This window comes from Somniosus microcephalus, chromosome 5 (assembly GCF_052327205.1).
Source record: "Somniosus microcephalus isolate GS21.2 chromosome 5, FLI_Smic_1.0, whole genome shotgun sequence".
Lineage (NCBI taxonomy): Eukaryota > Metazoa > Chordata > Chondrichthyes > Squaliformes > Somniosidae > Somniosus > Somniosus microcephalus.
In genome coordinates this window covers 66,552,968-66,569,191 of record NC_140991.1, presented here as the reverse complement: position 1 = coordinate 66,569,191, position 16,224 = coordinate 66,552,968, and the positions used below count along the sequence as shown (strand labels likewise).

Here is a 16,224-nt window from a genome sequence, read left to right as displayed (position 1 = left end):
TGTGGTGCATATGTGAAAGGATTTATCATATAAAACCGTCAAATCACGAACTGCACACAAAACAAAAGCATTTGAATTAGCTGGGGACTCTCGAGGCCGTTCGTTTGTTGAATTTAGAATAATTGTGTTAAGCCTTTCCCACCACAGCCAAGAACACGCCAGTTCTTTCCAAAATGCAGCAATATTGCTTCATGATGCTGTTCTAAATCACCCAGCATATATCATGTGCCTGTGCCGGCCTCATACACGTTATAGTATTTAAATTAAACGAGAGTGGAGGGGCGATGAAACCAGCATAAGCACAGAAAACTAAATTCGGACTCAAAAATTGTTAAACTTGTTTTTTTTTACGTGTGTGTGTGGGGGGAGGGGGGGTCTTCGTGAGATTAGAATTGCAACAACACGAGAAAATCGCTCTGCGAACGAGTTTGCCTTGTTTTAAAAAGGAGACGCCGGTTTTATATTTTTTTTAACTGGAATGGATATAAAGTGGTGTTTCTATTATTATTTTTGGTCCGGTGCACAACACCAGACAGATCACGAGCAGCGAGTTCGCATTCAGACTTCATCATAATGAATGTGACTGAACCAATCGGCCGGCTGCAGCCAGCCAGCGCGGCGCTGAAGGCGGTGCCGGAGCTGGCGGGCTGTCTCCTTCTCTCCCTCCCTCTGACTGACGTGAGCCGCCCAGCGGGAGAGCGAGTGAAGCCTGGTCCACTGGCCCCGAGGGCTCGACATCCCGGCCAGACTCGTGACTCCTCCACAGGCTCCGGCGGCCACGTCTCTTCACATCTGCCAAACACGGGGGACGGACTGGCTGACTCATTGATATTCACACCCCTGCCCCGCATTACGTCAGAACACCTCGAAACCTTTCCCAGTTAAAAAAAAGAGAAAGTTTGTGTTTCAGAGCTGGATACATTCCTGAAGCGGTCTCCATCCCATCCCATCCCGCCTTCCTTTCCTCTCTCTCCCCTTTTGCGCGCCAAAGATTACTGGGTTTCGATGCAAAGTAGCTGAGATCGATCCGCGCTTCAGAGAGCGATTAAACCAAACAAACAAACACCACCCAACCTGGAGCCTTTCCCGACCCGAGGAATATCTGCTCGAGGAGGTGCGAGCGGGGCTCCAGCAGCGGCCGCTGCCCCCTCTCGGTTAGCCGGTGTCTGGAGGAACGGCCGAGAGTCGGGCGCGTTCAGCACCAGCTGCCGGACAGCTCCCTCCCGCTCGGATGTGGCTCTGAGCTCCGGATGAGAAGCGCTGTCACTCTTGCACAAGCTCAGCGTGCAAATGGCATCTCTCGGCTTCTTCTCCAACGAGTCGGGACAGCGGTCCGGCGCCGGGGACAATTCGGCTGCAGGTAAATCAAAGGCAACACGTGTAAGAAGCTGTTCAAGGAGGCGGGGAGGCAGAGAGAGAGAGAGAGGGGGGTGGGGAGAGTTCAAGGAATCGGAAGCCACAGAGCAACGATCGGTTTGAAAGCTCTTCTCCCCTGGGTGACAGAACAAAGTAGACTTCATATGATTTCTAAATAAATAAATCCACCGTTTGGGTTTTATTGAGTATTTGTTTCCCAATAGATCGGCTGCGTTTACGGTGTAGTGACCCAAAACAACTTAATGGGCTTTGGAAAATAACAACAGAAAATGCTGGAAAAACTCAGCAAGTCAGGCAACATCCGTGGAGAGAAATTAATGGGCTTTGGGTTGTTCGGTGAATGGAACAGGTTGTTTAGAGTATGGATAATATGATCCAAAGGAGATGCAGGAAGCCGCTATCTGACACCAACAACATCTAAAACATCACTTACTGTGTGCAATAAGAAGCTCCTTTTATTAATATCGCAATTTGTATGTTTGTATTTATTTCCTGCAACTGCTATACACGGGATATTCATCCCCTTCGGCTAAAATCTCCAAGGGCAGAATTAGCTTACAGTTTTTTAAATTCAATTTCTGAAGCTCGATTTAACTATTGACTGATAATTTCCTATATAATCCATTCTATTGCAACCATATCATCGTTTAACACCCTTGACTGTATAGTGGAGGGAAACTGGCCATAAAGGGTCTGATTAGGCACTTAATTTTTTTTAATCATCCATCTGTAAGAGCTATTGTTTTGATTTATTACTTTTACAAATGACTTTTTCAAAGGATGCCCCAGTTTCTGTCCATCGTAAATCCCAGCCAAGCGGCCCAATCCAGCTGAGACCCACCGGCTCACTGACCACTCGGTGAACTCTTGCAGTTTCACTGACCGATTTCAGTGTGCAGTTTTTAGCGGGAATATACACAGCGATCTTGTTGACTAGGGGCCCTTCAGAGCAGCTTTTCTTCAGCCGTTTCAGATCGAACTGAAGTGACAGGTCTATGAGCCGAAATCGGTGCACAGGTAGAACCAACAAAAGGAGGGGGGGTGCGGTTTAATATATTGGTGATTGTTTTGTGTGTTTTACAGCCCCAGCCTGGTGTCAGATGGCTCAAAAGTTCACAGGCGGCATTGGAACAAAGCTGTGTGGTGAGTGTTATCATTTGACTCTGTTCGCATCGGCTTACGCGAAGTTTAGGATCAATTTACCAACCCCTTCATTGATTTTTTAAAATATGTATATTCTTTTGGCGGAGTTGCGAGGGCTGCCAGTATGAGTGAACTGGATTAAAACGCCCAGTTGAAGTGACCTGCTGGTCGGAGTCCCCTCCCCTCCTTCTATATTAACCTACCTACGAAGGGGTAATTTACGTCTCAGACTGCAAGGCCTCTCCTAGTCCAAGGCAAAACCCCCAATTGAAAATAGAAGTAAAAAACATCAGTTGGTATTCTGGGAAGTTGAATATCAGGATAATTTAAGGTGACAGTTCCCCCAAATGGACCAGATCGGTGATTTCCCAAGTGTCGATTGCTCCGACGTTGCCTCATCTTTTAAGCCAGAACAGGATCTGTGCGCGGTGATTGCAGCGAATGGGCTGGTTTTCTATCACACATCGTGAATCCCAAGAGCTACTTGTTCGTTAAATGGAGAGGTGAAGAGATTTAATACCCGGGTAGCTGGGTTACAGGCAACATTGTAAGAGATCAGCACCGCCAAAAGACCAAAGTGTCCTATTCAACATCAATGCTCTAACAACTGAGCAGTTGATGCAATAAAACTACTTCGATTTCCTTGGACTGCAGCAACCCACATTTATATTTGAAAATTATATTTTCTTATTTTGTGCTGGTTTCCAAAAGATGGTTACTTACGAAAAGTTACACGCCTTTCCATTAATAACTGCCCGCAATTGTTATAGAATCATCGTCAAAGCTTTTGTCCAGAGAGCAGAAAATCGAATAAAGAACTTTAAATTGCCAAGGACTGCGTTCGATGTTTGGTTCTTGTGATAAAGCAGAAATAGAATGTTTGCTCTGGTGCAGCATCTGGTTTAAGTGATGCCCAGAAGGACAGTCCTTTTCACATGTCACCAATATAAGAATTCATGGTAAAGCTGGTGAACGTTGTTACCGTTTCAGTCTCAACATTTCAGATTTTAGTGGGTGCAAACCTATAAAATAAACGTATTCTGTCCAAACAATACCAGCAAAAAAAAACATTTGTTAAACTGGAATATTCTTTGCATTATTTTGCCATGCTTCATCAGAGGCAATATTAATTTAAATTAATACATTTCTCACTTTTCTTTCACAATTATTTGATTTTATTTTTACTCTTGAAAATGGAACAACTGAATTCTGTTCCTTGTCAGTGACGTCTCAGACTGTTTCATCTAAGCTAGCAGTAGATAATTTCAGTCAATTTGTCAGACTGGCTACCCATTTCTGTGAGATGTTTTGAGTGCAGTACAGCAAAAAGAGATTCTTTTCAGCATTGCGTTGTCAAGCTATGCTGTTTGCAATCTTGGTCTGCCTAAGCAGACAAACAATCATTACACTACCACTAGCCTACCCAGATGCATCATTATACCACTGCCAATGCATGCAGCCATATCTAAACTCAAGCACTACCCTTCCAGACAGAGTTATTGTACCACGACTCTACTCCGATAGAATGTTATACATCCACTATTCTACCCAGCCATTATCCTAGCGTGACACACTATTACACAATCACTACTCTCCTCAAACACATCATTACATCACTATCACCCAACAATGACACAATTTTAGGCAATCACTAGCTTATGCTGACCCGCCACTACATTAGCATTATCCTACCCAACATACCATCATACCACTGCTACCCAATCCACACACACCACGATACCACTACTATCCTACTCAGACACACGATTGTACCCCTACCCTATGCAATCGCAGCACTACACAACCACTGCCCTACCAAGATACACTTGTATACCTTGATTATCCTACACAGCCAAAACATTCGATCATTACCACCATATCCAGATGCAATAGTGTCACTACAATAACTGCTGAATATCCGCCCACCTCATGTTGTCGAACTCTGTATATTGTTTTTCCTGGAAAACTACAAAAGTTCACTTTTTCCATAAATAAAAAGTAGAAACACAACATACAAAGAAAACACAATCTCCCAATGATAATATTCAGAACTTCAGCAAAACAGGCAGTCTCTGAAAGAAAATCCACACTGAGACCCTCTACATCCTGTCACCACATCCTCTGAGAAATGGCACAGCTTCGAGGGGCTTTGCTTCCATCGCAGCAGTAATGAATGAGTACACCAATGTAATTGTGATCAGCAATAGTATCATTTGTTAGAATGTCATATTCTGACCTCATCACACACAATTAATGAATATTGTATATCATGACATCATTAATTTAACCATTCATGGTTCACTCTGTGTTGGTAGTGCAACAGTTTGGTTTTAATGTTCCAGTTAAGTTTAAAACATAGTGAGCCTACAGGGTAGATTCACCAGCATGATGCCAGTGATGGGGAACTATAGATATGAGGAGAGACTTGAGATACTGGGGGTACTTCCACTGGAATGGAGACATCTAAGAAGAGATTTACTGGAGGGTTTTAAAATTATGAAGGGTCTTGATAGAGTGAATAGGGAAATATTATTTCCTCTAGTTATCAATTTAAAATTGTCACTAAGATTGTGAGGAGAGAGTTTAGAAGAAATTTCTTCCTGTGGATATATTTTTGGAGCATGGGATGTTTTGTCACAGGGGACTAGTTGAGGCAGAAACCATTGTAGCTTTTAAGGGAAAATCAGATGAATATTTGAAGCAGAGGAAGATCCATGACTATGGGGAGAGAGCAGGACAATGGGATTAGTTACAGATTTCTCTAGCGAAGAGCTAAGACAGCCACAATGGGCTGAATAGCTTTCTCCTGTGCTGTGACCTTCTATGGTGCTAATTCCACTAATAATTATAAACAAACATATTAAAAGTTAAGATTTTCAGTTAGTTTACAATGTCCGCTTTGAAAAGCAAGTAGAAGAAGAAAGCATGCTAGGGACCCTGTGGGTGGGTTATTTATGGAATAAGCAGACTTGATGTCACAACGAACTGCAACACTTGTTATTTATGCTTGCTGGATAAATCTATCCAACAGGACTTTCTGTGTCCATGTACATGGACATCACTGTGTGCATCACTATGTCTGTAATTGTGTTCAGCAGTAGTAACATTTGTTTGAATATTTTGACCTCATTACACACAATTAATGAATATTATGTATAATAGCATTAGCTTAACAAACAGTCATGGTTCACTCAGCATTGTTAGTGCAATACTTTGTTTTATACTGAACTGGACTTTACTAGGCATTCTTATAAACTTTACACCATATTCTGTTTTCTTTCAAATACTATAGGAACGTCTGTGGCGTATAAATAAAAATATTTTAAAATGCAGCTGTCATAATGATGGGAAAGCTTCCAGGGTCAAATCTGGGTCTGTATTGAGTTAACTGATCTCAGCCAGGATGGCGGTGGGAGCGCTACAGTAGCTCAGCATTCCTCAGTTAAGGAAGGGGGAAAAACTCTGTCCGGTTTCCCACTCCTGATTGCCATCCAGTGACTCCTGTTGGAAAGTGTAGACATCAGGTGATGACCAGGATTCATGGCCCTGATGCCTCCCACCCTCTTCCCCCACTGACACTGTCTATGCTCACACATGAGGACTGGCTGAGACACTGCTGGGCTGAGCCACAGTGGACCATGTCCCAATTTTCGTCCAATTGAGGAGGGGGAGAAAAAGAGTGACATAAAGTAAAAGAGCTGTGAGTAGCACGTGAATGTGAATAGCATTGTGAATCTTCTGTTTTTGCTTTCAATACCAGCATTCTTGTACGGTGATGGGCAGAGGCCCACGGATGCTGTTGTTAAGGAGGAAACAGCGGCCCTGGAAACCAATCTGGCCTGTACCTGCAGGAAAACCCCGTGTGCTTGTCAAAAAGTTCAAATCAACTTTTCCGTCCTGCATGCAACAGGTAAGATACTCTCTGAAAATAATGGACTACCTTCAAATTTAATTATTTGGCCTTGTTCTTGATTATTTGTGGACTACATGGATAGATTGACATCATTACAGTGATAGACTATGGCTGCAAATCTAAGTTGGTGTAATGCAAAACATTATAGATTTTGAATCCTGTTAGGTAAGGCCAGAGGGAGGAAACGGCTAATATTTCTGGACAAGTATTTTTGGAGTTCCAAGTGTGAGGCCACGATTGAAAGCTGTTATCTACCGGGCACTAGATTGAGACTAACTAAACTCACTTTATCTAGAACTTTTAACAGGCATTATATTATCAAGATATTGATCTTATCTATGTTTATTGGCTTCTGACCCAGGTTGTAGATTGAACGGAAAACATTGCGACACACTTATAGAATACAGCCAAGTCAGAAAATTCAAAAAAGTATTACTAATCTAATGTGTTGATAAAACTATACGGAAACATTTTTCTCCATTGCTGTACTACAGATGCTGCAAAATATCTGGAAATATTGTGTAGCAAGAGTTGTATTTGCATTGCCTTACTCTCCTTATAGTGTGTCGCCCAGGATGTGGAGACCTATTCACCATCAGCACCACATTAGAAGTCAAGCCAGTTAGGAATAACATTAACATCATTTTATTTATTACTGACCATTCATGTTGATTTTGCTAACATACTTCCAATAAGTGCTGGAGGTAACAGCAAGGGAACTAGCTGGGAATGTAGCAACAAGTAAGGCACAGTGGCTAGAAGGCAAGAATATATAAAAAGAGCCTGAGAGAGTCAAAAGATAAGATGGGGAGAAATCAAAGGTTGATTAACTGAAATGCTTTGTGGTGAATGAATAACTCTGCACTGGAATAAGTGAGAGAAAGCAGCAAGTACTTTGAGAATCACTAAACTGTTAATTAATTTAAGTCCTTATTTACAGTATCTCAATGAGAATGAATGGACTCACAAAGCTAGTGAATAGACTGGAGTATTTTTTGTTTGTAAAAATTCACTACAATTCCTCGTTACAATTTATTTATTGATTAGTGTCAGAACACTAAACTCTAACAATCTGACATAACAACAGAAAATGCTGGAAACACTCAGCAGGTCAGGCAGTATCTGTGGAGAGAGAAACAGAGTTAACCTTTCAGGTCTGGGACCCTTCGTCAGAATTTCAGATTTCCAGCATCCGCAGTATTTTGCTATTATCTAAAAATCTGACCCTGTACTTGTTTTTAAACTGGAGTGATACTGTCTTTAAAGGGATCTCATCTTCACTGAAGAGGTAAGAAAGTAATTATCAATTCAAAGAAGGATCTGAAGAAAGTTTTAGCTGTATCCATAGTAGACAGAGGGTAAAAGACAACATAACATCCAAAGGGATGAGTCGGGAAAATACGACAGGATCAGGAAATAGCAGAGGTGTTAACTAATGAAGTCTTCATGAAGGAAGGCCTGACAGATTCTGGATCCAGTTATTTTGATACAATATGCAAACATCAGTAAAGCATCTGCTGTGAAGAAACTCAAGGAATTACAAGTAAACATAGCACCCAAACTAGACTAGACGCACTTTATAAACCTCAAGGAACTGAGAGTGGAAATAGCCACAGCAATGGTTTAGGAGTCCAGTAAATACAGGAGATGTAGTTGAGGATTGGAGGACAAAAAAAAGTTCAATTCCTGACTTTTCTCCCAGTGGGACCCTAACCCACCAAAATCAGAAATTTAAGCATGCGTTGCATTCATTTAAATGATCAGAGAGTCATGCACAGCAAGTATCCAAATTTCCAATATACACTCCAGTTGGAAAAGGCTAGCTGCCAGGTGTGCAAAGTCGGTCAATTAACCCTTTGCTGCCCTCCTGTTGGAAAGTTACTCTTCAAGTGTTTTCCTGATATACAGAAAAAAATGAGGTATGGATTTGGGAATTACACAGAATGTGATCAGTGTTCATCTGAAAGGGCAGCATCACCTCATTAAACTCCTGGAATTTGTTGAGGATGGACAAATTCAGTCAAACGGATATAATTTAATCAGGACTTTCCGAAGGCATTTGATATAGTTACATATGTGAAGCTTTTACAAAAGACTGAGACATGTGGAATTAATTGTAAATTTGATAGTTTGAGACTGACAGCAATATGAAGTAGAAAATGGTGATGCATGGAAAAAACTGTTACTGGGAGAGTGGCTGGTAAAATTCGAAAGGGATCTATTCTGGGTCCCCTGCTGTTGAAACTGTTCATAAAGTGTTGTGGAGGACCGTATTGTAATATTGTTTAAAAGTGCTGATAAGAGGTTGGGATAACCAAGCTATTTGATCCTGCGATGAATACAAGAGGGATGGATAGCTTTGTAATGGGCCCAGAGCAGTTAAGGAAATGGAGCCAGGATGATGGATGAACTGTAATGTAATTAAATGAATAGTATGTACATCATCAGTTAACAACTTTCAGAAAGAGCTGGATAAATATCTGGTTACGGATGGGATTGATGATTAACCGAATAAATACAGGTAGAGATTATCGATAGAGTGTTGTGTGAAATTTGATAAAGCCTGAGCTGTAGGGACTCTGGAAAGGTCATGTCAATCAATCACAAATGAATAATCGATAATGTAAGGTTAGATAAATATTCTGAAACTTGACTTGATGTAGGGGAAACCTTTGTATCATTGCTCAGGAGCTTAAATGGGTTGAGTTCCATAATAAAGTGAGCTGCTTATGGTCTGTGGAAGGAGCAGGAACAATAGTTCAAAATGGCCTTTTTTCATTCCACATTTATGGTCCTATCCAAAAGCATTTGAAGAACGTCTTTTCTTTATTTAGAAATACAAGATGCAATGAGAAATTTGTTGAAATGTGCCATTTGTGCTGTTATGACAAAAACCACACGTAGCTTTTCTGGCTCTTTTCTCCTCAAACAAAAATGTTGCCAAACATCTTTCATGTAGACAGTAACCTTTAAAGGTCTTAATTTGGGTTTTCTCATCCTGCAGGAGATAGCTCCACTAGTACACACTTATCAATACTTTCCACATCGCCAACACACAAGGGGAAAGCAAGATTTCCTCGTCAATATTTGTGGCCACATCAGAAATGTACTCCTTATAAATAGGTTTGTGATTTCACTATAAACAGCCCACAGAGTAAATCTTCCCCCCAAGGTGACTGAGAGCAAGAAATATGTTATAGAAATGATTCAAACTTTTATCAACAATTTGTTTATTTTACAAATATTGTTACATGAAAATGATGTAGAGGGAGAGTTCTGACGAACAGCTTAATAGACAGTATTTGGGCCTCTACCTTGAAAATGTGACCCAAATATTAATCACCAATCGTAGCAACCTGTTATGCATCTTGGAATTGAATTGAAAAATATACTGGCAAACCTTGAGATCCCTGATTCCACATATAAATTCAAAAGAAGAAATCAAAGCACGATGAGATTAAGACGATAATTAGAAAGATCAAAGGCAACACACTAATAATATTAATGGATGAAAGGTGCACCCAGCCAAGCATGAAAGATCTGTTAATAGACACAACTGTTAGAGCCAGTAATAGGTTACATACAGAGGCTGCTTCATGTGTTTCCAGTGTGGACTGGTAAAGAGCCACAATTTGCCTGAAATTTCTCCACATGAGGCAAATGAGCTACAATTTCTTATTTACCAAGTGGATCAGCTTATTGCAGCATCAATGAATATACAGTAGAATGAGTGCTTTTTTACCACCAGCAGTGTCATGTATCACTGAGTTCACAATCACGGCTGTGTTGCTGTGAAGTGACGGGAGGGGGTAAAGGGAACAAAAGGGTAGTTACTGAGGAATTCTTGTGGATCGTCTGGTGCTGGCATTGCCACAAGTCTAGAAGTTTTTATATATATATATAGGAAACTAGAGTGCTTGATATCCAACATGATTATTAAGAATAAAAAGAGTATGCAAATCAATGACGCCAGAAGATTGAGGCTGTGGCAGAACTTGTTCTCAGCCCATTTGAATCAAAGGAGCTGCCAGAAGATTGTTCAATAACTACGGTGATTTGAATATTTGAATATACGGTGACTATGACAAAGGTAAACAATCCCTCCTCGTCCATCTTGACTTGTCTGTAGTCTTTGGCATAGTTGACCACTCCATCCTTCTCCAACGCCTCTCCATTGTCATCCAGCTGGGTGGGACTGCACTCGCCTGGTTCCATTCTTATCTATCTAATCGTAGCCAGAGAATCACCTGCAATGGCTTCTCTTCCCGTTCCTGCATCGTTACCTCTGGTGTCCCCCAAGGATCTATCCTTGGCCCTCTCCTGTTTCTCATCTACATGCTGCCTCTCGGCGATATCATCCGAAAACACAGCGTCAGTTTCCACATGTACGCTGACGATACCCAGCTCTACCTCACCACCACTTCTCTTAACCCCTCCATGGTCTCTAAATTTGAGCAGAAATTTTCTCCAATTAAATATTGGGAAGACCAAAGCCATTGTTTTCGGTCCCCGCCACAAACTCCATTCCCTAACCACTGATCCCATCGCTCTCCCTAACATCTGTCTGAGGCTGAACCACACTGTTCGCAACCTTGGTGTTATATTTGACCCTGAAATGAGCTTCATACCACTTTTCCGCAGCATAACTAAGAACGCCCATTCCCACCTCTGTAACGTCGCTCGTCTCCGCCCTTGTCTCAGCTTATCCACTGCTGAAACCCTTTGTTACCTCTGGACTTGACTATTCCAATGCACTCCTGGCTGGCCTCCCACATTCTACCCTACGTAAACTTGAGGTCATCCAAAACTCGGCTGCCCATGTCCTAACTCGCACCAAGTCCCGTTCACCCATCACCCCTGTGCTCGCTGACCTACAATGGCTCCCGCTTAAGCGACGCCTCGATTTCAGAATTCTCATCCTTGTTTTCAAATCCCTCCATGGCCTCGCCCCTCCCTATCTCTGTAATCTCCTCCAGCCCCACAAACCCCAGAGATATCTGCGCTCTTCTAATTCTGCCCTCTTGAGCATCCCTGATTATAATTGCTCAATCATTGGTGGTCGTGCTTTCTGTTGCCTAGGCCCTAAACTCTGGAATTCCCTGCCTAAACCTCTCCACCTCACTACCTCTCTTTCCTCCTTTAAGACGCTCCTTAAAACCTACCTCTTTGACCAAGCTTTTTGGTCACCCACCCTAATTTCTCCTTATGTGGCTCAGTGTCAATTTTTTTTGTCTTTTAATAATCCTGTGAAGCACCTTCGGGCATTTTACTACGTTAAAGGCGCTATATAGATACACGTTGTTGTTGTTGTTTTTATTTAGAAGGGTCTGGTTCCATATTATGGGAATTATAGATCTGTTACCTTGACATCTGCAGCAGCCAAGATTTTGAAAAATATTGTAATGAAATTATTTAATAGTATTTTCCCCATGACCGGTTTGTGAAAGGTTGATCATATTGACCATATTCATTGCAATTCTTTGAACATGTAACACAATTGGTGGGTGAGGATAATGTGGCTGACCTGATGGTCTGAATTTTCCAATCGGCAGAAATCCCACCAGATTGAGGACAGCCCCAACCAAAGGTGGCTGGAAGGATTCTAGCGTGTATTACATAGAATTAACAGCACAGAGACAGGCCTTTCTTCCTAACTGGGCTGTGCTGGTGTTTATGTTCCACACGAGTCTCCTCCCACCCGACCTCATATAACCCTAACTGCATATCCTTCTAGTCCTCTCCTCCCGCATGTGTTTATCTAGCTTCCCCTAAAAGGAATCTATGCTGTTCACCTCAACTACTCCATGTGGTAGCAAGTTCCACATTCTAACCACTCTCTGGATAATGAAGTTACTCCTGAATTCTTTATTAGATTTATTGGGGACTATCTTATATTTACGGCCACTAGTCTTACGGCTACCCTATCAAACCCCTTCATAATTTTAAAGACCTCTATTAGGTCACCCCTGTGATTGACCAGTAAATATGCATAATAGGAATCGGAGAGTGATGATCAATGTTAGCAGTTATAATTCAGCCAAAGAGTGCCCAATTGATTTACCCTAGGAATTATGGTATTGTGGGGGACTACGGTCTCCCGCGTAAAGAAATAGGCAACACAGCGAGCTACAAGAAATAGGTCTTTACTCCAACTCTCACAATACAGTACTGAATTCGCGAAGCCCGCGAACCTGTGATGACTCACGGATTGGTCACCTGCTGGAACCTGATTGGTTTTCCTTCTCTCAGCAGCAGGCAAGTCTGAACGTGCCTTATTCCTCTCAGCTTGCAACTGTCTTGCGGGGGGAGGGGAATACAGCAGTTAAAAGGGGGTTATACAGGTTTATCTACATACACAGTGTTTCCCCAATGTGGCAACGCCACATACGCCCCCCCCAGAATCTTCCTTAACTGTAAAAGTCAGTCTCTGCGGAGGTTTGACCAAGCGGCTGTAGTAGCCATCTGGCGTGTGAGGAGGGCTGTCTGGGAGGTCGGCCGGTTGGTTCGTCGGCTGGTCTGCCAGTGGGCTGGCTGGACGGGCTGCCGGCGAAGGTGGGGCGGCGGCCGGGAAGTAAGGTTCTGGCATGTCTTGGTCCTCTTGTGGGGCCGCCGCCAACGCGGGGGGTCTGCCCCGCCGTGGGGGAAGAGCCAGCCGAAACGGGAAGCTGAGGTCCAGGTGCGCCGGTTTGAGGCGGTCTCCTGAAATAAGGTCCGGCTTCCCGCCGACGTCGATAAGAAAAGCTTTGTCCCCCGTCTCCAATACTGGGAAGGGGCCGGTGTATGGTGCCTGCAGCGGGCCTCTGTGCGCGTCCCGGTGCACGAAGACGAACTCTGCATGTCGTAAGTCTCGAGGCACGTAGGACGGCTGCGGGCCGTGTTGCGAAGTGGGCACTGGACGGAATTGCTAGGCCGCGTCCTGGTGCAGGGAAAGCTGTCTGGCGGCCGACCACGGCTCCGTTGTCAGGGGGAGGAAGTCGCCTGGTACTCTGAGCGGTTGGCCGTAGACCATCTCGGCCACGGAGGCGCGGAGGTCCTCTTTGGGCGTGGTACGCAATCCCAGGAGAACCCAGGGTAGTTTGTCGATCTAGCTGGTGTCGGCCAGGCTGGCGTGGAGGGAGGCTTTCAAAGAACGATGAAAGCGCTCGCAGAGCCCGTTGGCCTGCGGGTGGTAGGCTGTTGTCCTGTGCAACTTGGTGCCGAGGCCGGCGATGATGGCATTCCACAAGTGGGAGGTGAACTGGGGGCCTCTGTCCGAGGATATGTCGGTCAGCACGCCGAACCGGGCCACCCATGTCGAGACGAATGCTCGCGCGACGTCGGTCGTGGTGGTGGAGGCGAGGGGAACCACCTCAGGCCATCTGGTGGTGCGGTCGACGATCGTGAGCAGGTGTGTAAAACCATGCGACGGCGGCAAGGGGCCTACCAGATTGACGTGGACGTGGTCGAAACGCCTCTCGGGCACCGGGAAACACTCCAATGGCGCCTTGGTGTGCTGCTGGACCTTAGCGCGCTGACACGGCATGCATGTGTTGGTCCAGTCTCTCTAATCCTTGTGGAGTCCAGGCCAGACGAACTTGGCGGACATAAGTTTCTGAGACACACGCATCCCTGGATGTGAGAGGCCGTGGATGATGTCGAAAACTCGCTTGCGCCAGGCGGATGGAATGACCGGCCTAGGCGAGGGGACTGAGACGTCGCACAGGAGGGTTGTGCCGGCTGCGTGGAAGTGGATGTCGGCCAGGGTGAGGCTGGTAGTTGACGTCCTGAGGGCCTGGATCTCCGCGTCGGCAGCCTGGTCTCTCGCCATGCTGGCGTAGTCGACGCCCAGGTGCACTGCGTGGAGCGAGGGTCTTGAGAGGCAGTCGGCCACCAAATTGTCCTTGCCGGCGACGTGGCGGATGTCCGTGGTGAACTCCGAGATGAAGTTGAGTTGGCGCTGTTGGCGCGCGGACCAGGGTTCGGTTACTTTGGCCATGGCGAAAGTGAGCGGCTTGTGGTCCACTAATGCGGTGAACGGCCGGCCTTCCAGAAGGAAACGGAAGTGCCAGATTGCCAGGAACAGGACCAGGAGCTCTCTGTCGAACGTGCTGTAGGCCTGCTCGTTCTTGCGCAGCTGTCGGCTGAAACATGCCAGTGGCTGCCACGCGCCTTCGACCCACTGTTGCTGGACGGCGCCGACGGCGTAATCCGAGGCGTCCGTGGTGAGGGCGGTCTTGGCACCCGGGATGGGGTGGGCCAGTAGTGTGGCGTTGGCCAAGGCGCTTTTGGTCTGGTGGAAGGCTGTCGCCATCTCGCTGGACCAGGTGAGTTGCTCTTTGCCCGTTTTGCCCCTGCTGGCTTCGTAGAGGGGGCGCATGAGTGCGGCGGCCTTGGGCACGAACCGGTGATAGAAATTGACCATCCCCAAAAATTCCTGCAGCGCCTTAACCGAGGTGGGCTGGGGAAAGTCCGCCACCGCCTGCACCTTGGAAGGTAGGGGAATGGCTCCCCTTGGCGAGATTCTGTGGCCGAGAAAGTCAATTTGGGCTGCTCCGAACTGGCATTTGGCCGTATTGGCTGAGGCGCTGGAAAAGGGAGCGCAAATGCGCGATGTGCTCGGCCTTGCTGGTGCTGGCCACGAGGATATCGTCCAGATAAACGAACAGGAAGCTCAGGTCCCGTAGGACGGAGTCCATGAGCCGTTGGAAGGCCTGTGCGGCGTTCTTAAGCCCGAAGGGCATGCGCAGGAACTCGAACAGTCCGAAGGGGGTGATGACCGCCGTCTTCTGGACGTCTGCGTGGTGGACGGGGACCTGATGGTAGCCGCGAATCAGGTCGACCTTGGAAAAGACGGACTTTCCTGCTAGGTGTGCCGAGAAGTCTTGGATGTGCGGAATGGGGTATCTATCGGGCGTGGTGGCGTCGTTGAGCCGTCTGTAGTCGCCGCAGGGGCGCCAGCCACCGCCCGGCTTGGGCACAACGTGGAGGGGGGACGACCAAGGGCTGTTCGAGCGGCGGATGATGCCCAGTTTTTCCATCATGGCGAATTCTTCCTTGGCCACCGCCATCTTGGCTGGGTCCAGGCGTCTGGCTTGAGCGAACACTGGTGGTCCCGTAGTGGCGATGTGATGCTCGACCCCATGCTTGGCTGCCACGGCTGAGAAGGTCGGTTGTGTGAGCCTCGGGAAATCTGCGAGTAGGCGGGCGTAGTCGTCATGCGCCGGGGCGGAGCAGGACCCGACGAGGGCCGGGCTATTGCTCTGCTGGTAGGCCAGTGAAGCGAAAGTTGCTGCATCGATCAGGCGCCTGTCGCGGACGTTGACCAGGAGTCCGTGGGCACAAAGAAAATCGGCGCCCAGCAAAGGATGTGCTACCGAGGCCGTCACGAAATCCCACGTAAATCGCTGGCCGTTGAAACAAACCTCGGCCCGTCGCTTTCCGAAAGTAGCGATGGCTGTGCCATTTGCCGCCACGAGGGGTGGGCCGCTGCGGCCTGCCTTGATGTCGAGCTGGGAGGCAGGAATTATGCTGCATTGGGCTCCGGTGTCGCAAAGGAATCTGCGTCCTGAAAGAGAGTCGGTTATGTACAGCAGTTTACCTGCGGTGCCGATGGCCATCGTGGCGGCGGGGGTGCGGTTGAGCGGGCCTAGGCGGCGGCGCGGGGCTGGTACATTGGGCCGGGCGGCCATCTTGGTTTGATTGAAAGAGCAGGGTGCTCTGCAGCGTTGGGCCTTGTGGCTGAAACGCGCGTGGTAGTAGCATAGTTCTGCAGCCTGGCGTGGCGGCGCGCGCTCGGTGGTGTCGGGGAGCCT

The 16,224-nt window shown here is 46.2% G+C and overlaps 1 protein-coding gene across 1 annotated transcript in view; it reads left to right on the top strand.

The window, feature by feature from the left end:
• Positions 1-676: 676 nt before the first annotated feature.
• Positions 677-16,224, top strand: part of LOC147117092 (glutamate decarboxylase 2-like) — a 161,382-nt gene continuing 145,834 nt past the window's right edge. The window contains exons 1-3 of the mRNA XM_085987737.1: positions 677-1,360; positions 2,461-2,520; positions 6,281-6,430. Coding sequence (XP_085843863.1) covers positions 1,291-1,360; positions 2,461-2,520; positions 6,281-6,430 — 280 coding nt within the window. The 5' untranslated portion in view covers positions 677-1,290. The remainder of the gene's footprint in view (positions 1,361-2,460; positions 2,521-6,280; positions 6,431-16,224) is intronic.